Source organism: Manis pentadactyla, chromosome 7 (genome assembly GCF_030020395.1).
Source record: "Manis pentadactyla isolate mManPen7 chromosome 7, mManPen7.hap1, whole genome shotgun sequence".
NCBI lineage: Eukaryota > Metazoa > Chordata > Mammalia > Pholidota > Manidae > Manis > Manis pentadactyla.
Window position 1 is genome coordinate 141,330,018 of NC_080025.1, and position 13,619 is coordinate 141,343,636.

At 35.9% G+C, this 13,619-nt stretch overlaps 1 protein-coding gene across 1 annotated transcript in view; it reads left to right on the forward strand.

The window, feature by feature from the left end:
- CNTNAP2 (contactin associated protein 2) overlaps positions 1–13,619 on the forward strand; it is a 1,980,972-nt gene that overhangs the window by 925,597 nt on the left and 1,041,756 nt on the right. Inside the window, exon 10 of the mRNA XM_057504985.1 lies at positions 1,446–1,710. Coding sequence (XP_057360968.1) covers positions 1,446–1,710 — 265 coding nt within the window. The remainder of the gene's footprint in view (positions 1–1,445; positions 1,711–13,619) is intronic.

Here is a 13,619-nt window from a genome sequence, read left to right on the forward strand (position 1 = left end):
CAGTCTGCACAGCTCCAGCACCACATTTCTTCCTCAAGGCTGTATCCTGGGAGCAGTTCCTGGAACAGCAAAGGCAAGAGAACACACTTCCAGTGGGGCTGGAGGAGGTGGGGAGCCTCCCTCTGCCGAGTCCAGCTTGGGGGTCAGCTGGCAGCCACGCCTGCCTCATGACCTCCTCCAGCACCTCCTTATACACTGACTCCGGAGTCAGCACCACCTCAGGAAGAACCTTTAATTTTGCTGGGAGACAGTCTCTACAGCATGGGCATGTGGTCAGTTAAAGCCCTGCAGTCATTATGAGCAGTCAGTTATTTTCATCTGTAAAAGTAGGCACTTAAAAATAATCATCTATGAAGGTATAGCACAAATTGAATTTGAATATTAATGCAGAGGGGCAGTCTGCCTTAGATGTAATGGTCAGTGTACCAAAATGGAAGAATAAAACATCTAGGGATTGATATATGTGTTGCTAAAAAAAGGAAATTGAAGAACCAGATGAAAATATCAGCAAATTATATTCCACAAAATATTATGGTGGCATAAAATAAGCCAAAAGCAGATGTAGATTTTTAGATCTTTAGATCTTTAAAAGGAAGGTACCCAATGCTGGAATATAAAATTCAGTATAATTAAATGGTGAATCAAATTTCTTTGTGCCAAATAGAGGGAGTGTGAGAGAGAAGGAGGACACTGTAATTACTACAAGTATTTTTTTTTTCCATTTTGTATGTTTATACCACTATTTCAACAAGCATTAATGCATCATAGTATATGCATACTTCATGGAAATTTAAATGGGCTTTTGAGTTGGATAACAAAATAATCTGAAATAAACACAACTGTTGATTCTGAATAATTAATTCACAATATTAAGCATGGGGTAAGACCCAAGAATATTTGTCCCATAATATCAGTTTATATATATATATATATATATATATATATATATATAAAATAAGTGACAATCAAATGGCCATAGTTCCCACTGAGACTAGTAATACATTAATAAACATTTGACGTAGGTCATCCAGAAAAGGCCAGTGGCCTCTCCTCCCTGGCAGATGCATCATAAGGAGTGGCACTTGGAAGCAGTAGCTCTTTACTGTCTTCAAAAAGTCTGGTGGTCCACACTCGCGCCCATAACACAGGGACACATCCTGTCCATGATCAGCCCACATCAGGCTGGCTGTCTGTAAATTCCATGATGGATGGTGCTTTTTATGCCTTCAACTTGATGGCCAACTGCTGCAGCTGTTAGGTGCCCCCTCCAAGTAGATCCTATCAAGATACCCGACTGAATCCACATCACACTCCTGCATGTCAGAGTTTGGCACAGGTTTAAGCTCTGCATTGGAATGTGTAGGTCTTTAGCTTTGTCTGCTGTCTTGCATGGATGCTTCTTTTAATTCTGCATTTGCCTCAAAGCATGCCCTTCTGTTTTATAGGGAAATTTGAGTTTCTCGTGTGTGGAGCCCTACACAGTGCCTGTCTTTTTCAATGCTACCAGTTACCTGGAGGTGCCTGGAAGGCTCAACCAGGACCTGCTTTCGATCAGTTTCCAGTTCAGGACTTGGAACCCAAATGGCCTCCTGCTCTTCAGTCACTTTGCGGACAATTTGGGCAATGTGGAGATTGACCTCACTGAAAGCAAAGTTGGCGTTCACATCAACATCACGCAGACCAAGATGAGCCAAACTGACATTTCCTCAGGTTAGTGAAATCTACCTGAAATCTAGTTTGCTGTCAAAACTGTTGTGATTTTCACAGCTAAAGGTGCATTTGTCTTATTGGATGTCATGCATTCTTGTTGACGTTTGGATTCAGACTTTGAGATTCTTTTGTGGCTGCCCTGAGGGCTGATTGAATACAGGAGACTTGGAAACTTGCTAAGAAGGTACAGGGTAGGTAAGGAGGAAAGGTGGTTGAGGCTGGTTTTGACCACCACAGTCTTCTCTCCCTTACAAATTCTAGTTCCTACTTAATAGAACAATAAATATTCTTCTAAGTGAATATTTTATGTTTAAAAACAAAGAATGTTTATTTTATGAACATAAGGGTATCTGGTCTCTTGATTTTTGTGGATGTACAAATTCCTTTTACTATTAGTAATAAGAGTATATTAATGTAATTAGGACTTTAAAGATATATTTAACTGCCTCAATCAAGATCTCAAAGTGATCTTGCTCAATTTATGCAAATTTTCAGAACAAAACAAAACAAAAAACGAGGGGTGAGTATAAAGAGGAATGGTAAGATGTATTTATCAACCAAGGACAGACTGGCCTGGCTGAGTAGGGTAATTTTTAAATTTGACATCATGGTGGTATGATAAACTGGGCTTAGGTAATATTGTTCTTTATTTGAACAAACTTTACCAACCTTGGAATATTATTTGATTAATATGGTACAAAGAAGTTTGAGACTGCAAAGTGAGATGTTATGAATGAAGAAAAATTAGGCATGAAATGGGACTAATAGACAGTAAAGTTTTTCACCAAATTCCTTTAGATTAGACCAAATTAAATTAGTAAACGTTTATTGATCTCTATATTTATGATTCTATTCTTTCCATCATGATGGTTCCTGTTACACGGAAAACCACCAGGAAGCTGGATTTGTTCAGAGAATGCCAGGAGGGAGGCCTTCACAGTTATGTTTTTATGAGTTTAGTCATTAGAAAAGAATCATTAATCACAACAGAATCTAGTGGGGAGTTTTTCAACAGTGGTAAATGTTTGTATGTGTTCCTTGTGCTAGTTGTTTTTATTTTATGAAGAGCTGCTTAGAAGTAGAGGACAGAGAGAAAACTAACATACACTGAGCACTCATACAGATGTGCCACTTACTGGGAGAGGAAGTTCATGACTGAACGGTCAACTGCCTGACTGCTGGCTTTGATTTCTACCTACACTGTGTTCACACATAATGCCTTATGTATACACCTGACACAGTTTTTAACTTGTATTATTTGTATGCATCTCATTTTCCCTTTGGGGTGTCAGCTTTTTGAGGGCAGAGGCCACGCCTGTTCTATCTCTAGCATAAAGGACATTACCTGTAATATAATAGGTGCTTCAGAAATGTTTGTTGAGTTCAGCACTGTGGCCCTTGGAAATAGTGCACAGTGTCTCCTGCTAAAGGATATACATCTTTTCATAAAATGGGCTTTGTGTTTCTATATGGTATGGTTATATGGACTATTAATGAAAAGGATTCAAGAAAGACATAGGGACTGTCACATCAGAGGTGTATCTGAATTATTGAAATGAAAAGCTATTGTGAAATACCGGGGCACTTACTTCTTCTGTCTTGCTTTGTTAGTTTTGCTTTTTTCCTTGAATTTTCAGAGTCAGAATGATTGATCAACCATATTTTATCACTACTCCCAGTATAAGTTCACCTGGGGAGATTTAGAGCAAATAGAAAATGTCTGGAGAGACCTGAATAGCACATAAAACAAATACACGTACAAACATTTACCACTGTTGAAAAACTCCCCACTAGATTCTGTTGTGATTAATGATTCTTTTCTAATGACTAAACTCATAAAAACATAACTGTGAAGGCCTCCCTCCTGGCATTCTCTGAACAAATCCAGCTTCCTGGTGGTTTTCCGTGTAACAGGAACCATCATGATGGAAAGAATAGAATCATAAACATAGAGATCAATAAACATTTACTAATTTAATTTGGTCTAATTTAGGACTCCAAAAGACTCCATTTTAATTTAAACTGTGTTTATTAAAAAATAAAAGAACAAAGGACTCTAATATGCAATAACTAATTTACTTAATAGATTTGCTTGTATATGATAAAGTCAGACTTTATATATTAGCCAAGATTCTGTGCAAATTAAGGGAAGCTCATATGAAATCTCAACATTTATACAGCCTCACTCTTATACATTCCAATGCAAATAACTTAGTGTTTCAAATATTTCCTTTTCTTCCTATACACATAGTGGAAACTAAGATCAGTTATCATTGCTGAAGTTTGAGAAAAGTTAAATAAAGAGACACATACATTTTAAAAAGTTGTTTCTTATACTCTTATTTAAAAAGTGTTTATTAAAAAAATACAGGAAAGAAAGAACAAAGGAATCCAGTATGTGACTACATTCATTCATCTTATAAAAACATGTGGAGTCCACAGAAGACAATTTTTATCTGTATTTAAAAAGTCTTACCAAATTCAGTTAAATTTATGAGTAACTTTTAGTGTAGGTACTAAAACTGGGAGAATAATTAATTTAGAAAGATAAGTTAACCCAGGACACTAATGTTTGCTTTAACAAAGGGAAATAAATAGTTTTTATATTATGTCTACCCTATTCTCATTAAAAGCATGAGCATTAAAGAATGTCAGTCTTTTTTACTGAATTTTTGAAGTAGGTTGATTGCAAAAATGTAGACATAGAAAATTTGGAAGACAAAATGTCTAAAAAGATTTTGGTGTGTACACATATGAGCACAGACAATACTTCCAAAGTAGTGTATTGAAAGGTTAATATAGTGATGCACAAATACTTTAATACATACTTGTAATTTGGTTTTGTTTTTAGTTAAGAAGTTCTGTGGTCCAAAATGAACATAGCTCACATGATTCAAACACCTTTTTTATTCCATCTTGAACAACATTGCCTTTTGAAGATGAATTCAAAATAAATTCTGTAATTTAGAGAATATTCAATATACTTCACCTTCTCCTTGTATTTTTCCCTTCAAGTTATGATTAATTTTCAGATGTTCTTAGTCATTGACAGTGGAATGAACTTGTAAAATTCAAACTCTGCCTAAGCTTGAATTTCAAATCACCTTGAAAACTGAGTGGGTTATCTTTCCATGAAAGTATTTTCCAACTTGCAGCATCAAATTTTGTAAAACATTCCACACTATTTATTTCTATTTAGAATAGTAGTTACTGAGTGGTGAATACATATTTGTGCATTACTTGAAGTAATAAGTGATAAAAGGAAAAAAAGCAGATGCTGAAAGGGTTAAATGGATAATATGTGTTCACCATGAGGAAAATTTTTATTTTAATTTTCATATTCAGAACCCTGAGAAAGGTGGGTCTAGAGAACTGTGCACAATTTTTTAAAGTTACTTTACCAGATTTTTTGAGGTATGGTTGGCAAATTAAAAAGTGTACATATTTAGGTGGTACAATGTGATTTTTTAAAGGTATATAGTGTGATGATTCAATATATGCACTGTGAAATGATTACCACAATCAATTAACACATCCATCACTTCACATAGTTACTTTTGTGTGTGTGTGTGTGTGGTGAGTACATTGAAGATCTACTCTCTTAGCAAATTGCAAGTATATAATGTAGTATTATTAACTATAATCACTATGCTGTACATTAGATTACCATTTCATAACTGAAAGTTTGTATCCTTTGACTAGTATCTTCCCATTTTTCCTGCCCGTTCTACTCCCTTCCATAAATTTGACTTTTTTAGATTCTGCACATTAGTAAGATCATTAAATATTTGTCTTTCTGTATCTGGCTTATTTCTCTTAGCATAGTGTCCTCCAGGTTCAAATGATTTTGGTGGGAACCCAGTAAGAAAACATTTTATTTCATTCCCTAATACCTACTGAAGTAAAGTTTCATGAACTAAAACTTTCTTTGCTACTTTAGATGTTCTCTGATCATTTTGATCTTTCTTTTCTATCTTTTTCATTTTAAAAAATTCTATTACCCACTGATTTCAAGACCTATAAACAAATGTGACTCATAGTTTGTAAAACATTGACCTACAGATTTGTCTTCACATTCCGAAGGTTGGAATCTTTTAAAGCTCTAATTGCCTGGATACAGATCTTAGAATAATACTCTAAAGTTGTGGTCTCCCCATATTAGTAAGGTCTTAAAATATGAGTCAGCATTTATATAGTGGAAAGAATGTGATTCCTGTTGATGACTACTCTCACCTCTGGAAAGAATATCAATTTCCATTGTTGTAAACAAAGCCTTTCAGAAAAGCCACTCAGAATATGCCCTGCTCCTGAATCAACTGTGTACTAAGCTCAAGTACTAGAACCGCCTTGTTTTGTTTGTATAGACATTACTCCAACTTTAGAATGGCTTTTTTGCATCCACACTGCTTCAGAAACATGTGTTCAACAAGGATCATCTTTTTTTAAATTTCTGTCTCCAAAAAAAAAAATCTTTTTGTGACTTTTGTTTTGTTTATTTTTAGCACAATTCCCTTTGTAAATCTTTGAGTTCTGTTTGGGTGTGTTGAAGGAAGGTATCTTAGTCCATTCGGGCTGCTATAATGAAATAGCATAGACTGGGTAGCTTACAAACAAAAACATCTCTTCATCGTAGTTCAGGGGCTGGAAGCTCAACATCAGGCTGCTCACATGTTTGAGGTGAAGAAGGCACTCTTCCAGATTGCAGACAAACTTCTTGCAGTGTCCTCACATGGTGGGAGGAGCTGGGAGTTCTGTGGTCTTTTTAGAAAAGTATTAATTCCATTCATGAGGGTTCCACGCTCATGATGTTAAGCCAAGTCCCCACCATCACAATGGGCATTAGGATTTCAACTCATGAATTTGGTGGGGACACAAACATTCAGATCATAGCAGGAGTAGTCACATTTGTTTATAGGGTTGGTATACAGCTGGGGAACTTGCTGGTATATATTGGCAAGTTCCCAGTTCAGTGTCAGTAAATGCATTTCCTTGAGGCTGTCCCTGGCATTATGTGTCCTAAGCAAATAAAATATCTCTTCTCTTGATTTTATGAACATTTAAAATACAGGTAGTATATTAATATTTGAATTAATTCATGCCAACTTCCAAAGTTCATTGATAACATGCATCATGAGGTTTCTTTTTCATCACATAAGAAAAATGATTTAGTTTGTAATACCGAGTTTTGTTTATGAAGAAATGACTTTCAGCTCTATGATTTCAAATTACAGATATACAAGATTTCTTAAAATTAATTTTTGTAAGTCAAAAATTAAGTAATGTTTATCTAGGCATTATTCACATACTTGGAAAAATTTTTATTTTTATGGTGCCTTACAGCAAAGTGATTGGAGAACTATTTAGCAGTATATATTATATTCCTTAATTTAACTTTAAATCATAATTATTAAAAGTCTTGAAAGTGTCACTCCGCTTTGATCTATTAAATGTGTATCATTCAGAATCTAGAGAAATATCTACACAGAAATTTATCACAGCATATATGAAATAATAATTTTAGATGAAGAGGTGATTTTAAAGAATGTGTCCTTATGTGAAATGCCATATGTCATTAGAAATCATGTTTCTCAAGTAATATTTAATACCACTGGAAAATATAGAGAATAAAAATGTTTATAAGAATTTATTTTTTTTTATTATTATTATTTTTTAGATAATTATTTTTTATTGAAGGGTAGTTGACACACAGTATTACATTAGTTTCAGGTGTACAACACAGTGATTCAACATTTATATACATGATAATTCTAGGTACCAGCTATCACCACACCAAGTTGTTACAATATTTTGACTATATTCCTAATGCTATACATTACATCCCGGTTACTTATTTATTTTACAATTGGAAGTGTGCATATTTTGTTGTTGTTGTTGTTGTTTTATGAGGGCATCTCTCATATTTATTGATCAAATGGTTGTTAACAACAATAAAATTCTGTATGGGGGGTCAATGCTCAATGCACAATCATTAATCCACCCCAAGCCTAATTTTCATCAGTTTCCATTCTTCTGAAGCATAATGAACAAGTTCTTACATGGAGAACAAATTCTCACATAGTGAATAAGTTACATGGTGAACATTACAAGGGCAGTCATCACAGAAGCTTTCAGTTTTGCTCATGCATTATGAACTATAAACAGTCAGTTCAAATATGAATACTCATTTGATTTTTATACTTGATTTATATGTGGATACCACATTTCTCTCTTTATTATTATTATTTTTAATAAAATGCTGAAGTGGTAGGTAGATACAAGATAAAGGTAGAAAACATAGTTTAGTGTTGTAAGAGAGCAAATGTAGATGATCAGGTGTGTGCCTGTAGACTATGTGTTAATCCGAGCTAGACCAGGGCAATAAAACATCCACGTATGCAGAAGATTTCTCTCAGAATGGGGGAGGGGAGGTTCTAAGCCTCACCTCTGTTGATCCCCCTTTTCTCACCTGATGGCCCCCCTGCGGTTTATAAGAATTTATATGGAATATGATCCTGATATTATTATTTTAATACATAGGTAACTAGAAAATAGTTCAGAATGAAGTAAAATCTTAATAATACTAAAAAGTGATCATCTCTAATTGGGGGATTATCAATCCATTACTAACAACTTATTTTAAATTGAAGTGTAGTTGATATACAATATTATGTTGGTTTCAAGTATACAATACACTGATTCAACAGTTAGACACCTTATTAAGTCATCACCCCAGCAAGCAGTTACTATCTGTCAACACAGAAAGATGTTACAGAACCACTGACTATATTCTCCATGCTGCACTTCCAGCCCTGTGAACAACTTTTATTATAACTGAGGATTCTGTGCCCCTTTATCCCCCTCACCCTCCTTACCCACCTACCCCATCCCCTCCCCAATGGTAACCACCAGTCACTTCTCAGTGTCTCTGAGTCTACTGCTCTTTTGTTCATTTCATTTTGTTTTTAGATTCCCCAAATAAGTAAAATCATATGGCATTTGTCTTTCTCCTCCTGACTTATTTCACTTAGCATAATACCTTCTAGGTCCTTCCATGCTGTCACAAATGGCATGATTTCTTTCTTTTTTATGGCTGATAATATTCTATTGTGTATATGTTCCACATCTTCTTTATCTTTTCATCTATTGATTGACACTTTGGTTGCTTCCATATCTTGTCTATTGTAAGCAATGTGGTGAAAAATATAGGGTGAATATATCTTTTTGAATCAGGAATTTTGTGTTCTTTGGGTAAATCCCTGGGAGTGACTTTGCTGCATTGTATGGTGTTTCTATTTTTAATTTTTTGAGGAACCTCCATGCTGCTTTCCACTGTGGCTGCACGGATTTGCATTCCCACCAACGTCTTAATACATTTTCCATATATAGTTCCGGGAGTAAACGGGTTCCCCTATTGGTGCAAGTTCCCTATGAATCTGGTAAAACTGAAGGAGAACAATGGGAAGGGCTAAAGCGTTCAGTTAAAGGGTTTTATTGCTCGCAGCTCAGTCTCTCACTTGGCTTCCCCTGGCACTCTCCCAAGTCCTTCCCCTGCAGACACCAACTAGCCCCCTCTGGTGGACCCTCCAGCCCCAGCTCTCTTCTCCTGCCCGCCCCTTCCAGGGGGAACTCCACAGGCAGGTCGCTGGTGACTGGCCGGCACCAGACCATTTAGGTGCCAGGAATGGAGGGGAGGAGAGAATGGCCATTTTCTCTCCACCCCTTGCCCCAGATTGACTGGAGGCTCTGCCGTGATAAACATCCATTGGTATGTAAATGGACCGTTAGCCACACACCACTATGTAAGCTAGGTGAAAATTCTGGGTGGAAATTTCCATTTACCCCACACCATAATATCCAGATTTTTCTACAATAAATATCAATTACTGTTGAAAAAAAAAAGAGAGAAAGGTATATTCTAAGATAGTTAAGGACAGAATGATATCTCCCAAAACTATAATGTTTAACATTACTATGAATGGAAATTACACAGAGTAAGTTATACCAATTTAAAAGTTCTAGTTTTCCTATTCAATTATCAGCATATACATAGTCCATTTTTTAAAAAGTTTGCCCTTAATGAGGTCCAAATTAATTTCCTGAATTGCATTTACATAACAAATGCAGCATTTTATATTCAGATGCAGAAATTTGGGTGTTGGGTCTATGAGCCTTTACATGAGATTAATTTTGAGCAAATATCACACCTTACATATAATTTTAAACCTGTGTTTTTTCAGGATGGATAGACAGATAGATGAATTCCTATTTAAAGAAATTTTCCCTTTAAACTGTTGTTAACTCTCAAGGAACAAAAGATTTAATTTTTGTCTCTTAATGGTGAATCAATGGAAACAGATCTCTTTATTCCCAAATAATTTACATATACTTCTAAGAAAAATATAGCTAAAAATTAATTTTAGTGTTCCTTACTTTTTGATGATCTTCTAGATATCTAAGATGTTCAAGGAAAATTCAGATTCAGAAATCCATCATCATTTAAGATGCTAAAGACAAAACATGGCCCTGGGTTCTTAGAGGAAGATAAGCCTAAGGAAGTTTGATTCATAAAGTACTGTGCTCATTTTAATTAGAAGTCTAGATTTGTGCTGGGATAGCATATTTCCTCTTCTTTAGTAAAAGCCAAAAGTGAGCTGGATATAGATCTATACATAGAGATATACAGATACAACTGAAATTAACGTGAACGTACCTACAACACAGTTTGCTGATTTTATTATTTTATTCTCCCAAATTCACAAAAACTCTTGCTATGAGAGCCACACGGTACCAAGTAAAAGCCTTCAAATGAATTGTATGTTGCTCCTGGGCAGTTCACCTAACTGACTTTTTGCTATATTTCAATTCCCCAAGTAGCTGTACTATCATCATGCAAGCTGAATGGAAATCTACCTTCCATTGTACTTCAGTGCATGCTGGTGCATTTTCACATCAATGGAAGCATTCTGTTCCAACATGAAAGGAAAAAGAGGCTAGGGGGAAAGTTTTGTGATATTAGGTACTGACTTACTCTTTGGGAAGCAAAGGGGACCTTTTAATTTATAGTCAGACCCCAGGATAGTTTCTACAAGGTTTCTGGACCTTCTAAAAACATTTTTTTTTTCAGGGAAGATGAATAAAACGTGATTGTTTGTATGTGTATTTAATTTTTAAAAATTGCAAGTAGAGGATAAAATTGATAAACTTAGGTGAACAGAAGAGAGGTAGAAGATCCAAAAAGAGACCAGGTAATGTTTTAAAAGCTTCAACTTGCTATACAAGTAAATTAATCAAAGAGAGAAAAAATGGGACGTCACTTCTACAAACTATGAGAGTAAAATGAATTATGCAAGACAGCAAAGAACACAGCTCAGGAACCCAAAATTTAATATGTGGATATACTTGAAGATGCTTCCAAACAAGAAGGCAGGGCACAGGAGCAGGTTAGTTTTGCTGAGAGGGCCCATTTCTTTACCGTTCAAGTAAGTTTGAGGGCTGAAACTCCTCTGATATGTGATACACTGGTAAACTTAAGCATTGTATATTTATATAGGAGAGAGATAAGTCAACTATATTAGCATTCTCCAGAGAAACAACCAATGGAGTAGTTAAAGAGAGAAAGACATTTGTTAGAAGAACACATTCACGGAGGCCGAGAGGTTCTGAGAACTGCAGTTCCAAGCGGGAGACCCAAGAGAAACGATGGTATAGTTCTCCACTCCAGGTCCAAAGGCCCGAGAACCAGGAAAGGCAATGGTGTAAAATCCAGTTTGGAAGATGGCAGGCTCAAAACTGAAGAGCTGTTATTTCGGTTTAATTCTAAAGTCAAGAAAAGACAAGTGTTCTGGCTAGAAGACAGGCAGAGAGAATTCTCCTTTCCTCTAGTTTTGTTCTGTTGAGGCCTCCATCGGATTGGATGAGACCCACCGCACTGGGGAGATCCACCTGCTTTACTCAGTCTACTGACTCAAATGTTAATCTCACCCAGAAACACCTTCACAGACACACCCAGGGTAATATTTAACTCAACATCCCGGCACCCTGTGGCCTAGTCAAGGGACACATAAAGTCAACCATCACATCAACTTTAGATATTTTTGCCTTGGACTACGTAATTTTGTTTTAAATAGTTATCAAAATAAATAGGGTTAGCATAGCAATCAAACAGAGAGTGGTTACCTCCATGATCAGGAAGCCATGAGAGTGAAACAAAGTGAAGTCTCTAGGCCGAAACCTGCTCTCACTCCCCCAGTGTCCCCATTACCCTCAGGATGAGAATTTCCTGGGGAATTAACTGAAGCAGGGTGTTCAGACTGTGGGACAGCACTAGTGACTATCATCTACCTTTCTTTCTTTCATGATTTTTAAGCAATTTAAGCCATCCAACATGTGAAGAATATAGACTCATTGGGTTATCTGTTGCTTTGTTATAATTAGTTATGAAAATAATCCTCCTTGGGAAAGGGAGCATGCAGATTCTGGTAAAGCTAATTGGGAACCTCCAAAATTAACTCGAGATCAGCTTAAGGAATGATTTCTATGGATACTTTCTGAGATGTTTACCACATGTATTTCTTTTTTTTTAAATTGAAGTATCATTGATATACAATCTGATATTGGTTTGAAGTATACAACACAGTGGATCAACAGTTACACACATTAAATCATCACCCCCAGGAGCGCAGTTACCATCTGCCAACACAGGAAGATGCTGCAGAATCATGGGCTGTATTCTCCATGCTGTACTACCATCCCTGTGACCAACTTATGACTGAGATTATTTTGCTTTTTTATCCCCCTTGTCCACCCCACCTACCCATCCAAATCTCTTCCTCATGGTTTCCACCAGTCATTTCTCAGTGTCAACTTAACTGCCATTTTGCTCATTTAGTTTTGTTTTTAGATTCAACAGATATGTGGAATTATTTCACTTAGCATAATACTTTTGGGTCCATTCATGTTGCTGCAAATAACAGGATTTCTTTCTTTTCTATGGCTGAATAATAGTCTATCATACATATGTACCACTTCTTTATTCATTCATCTATTGATGGACATTTTGGTTGCTTCCATATATTGGTTATTGTAAACAATGTGGTGATAAACATAGGGGTGCATACACCTTTTTGAATCAGGGATTTTGTTTTCTTTGGGAAAATTCCTAGAAGTGGAATTACTGGATTGTATGGTAATTCTGTTTTTAATTTTTTGAGGAACCTCCATATTGCTTTCCATAGCAACTGCACTAATTTACACTCCACCAACAGTGGGAACATCTTTGCCAACACTTGTTATTTCTTGTCTTTTGGATAGTTGCCATTCTAACTGGTGTGAGGTTATATCTCATTGTGATTTTGATTTGCATTTCACTGGTGATTAGCAATGTGGAGCATCTTTCCTGTGCCTGTTGGCCATCTGTATTTCTTCTTTGGAAAAATGTCTGTTTAGGTCTTCTGCCCATTTTTTAATTAGCGGTTATTTGTCAGGGTTGGTTTTGATGTTGAGGTATATGAGTTATTTATATAAATTTGGATGTTATCCCCTTATCTATTAGATAAATCATTTATGAATATATTCTCCAATACTGTGGGATGCCTTTTTGTTCTGTTGATGGTTTCCTTTGCTGTACAGGAGCTGTTTAGTTTGATGTAGTCCCACTTGTTCATGTTCCTCTTGTCTATGTCCAGGAAAAAAATTGCTCATGATTATGTTAAAGAGATTTTTGCCTATGTTTTCTTCTATGAGTTTTACGGTTTCATGACTTAGATTCAGGCCATGAACCCATTTTGAGTTTTCTTTTGTTTATGGAGTTAGACAGTAATCCAGTTTCATTCTCTTGCATGTAGTCATCCAGTTTTCCCAATACCATTTATTGAAGAGGCTGTCTTTTCCCTATTGTATATTCATCACTC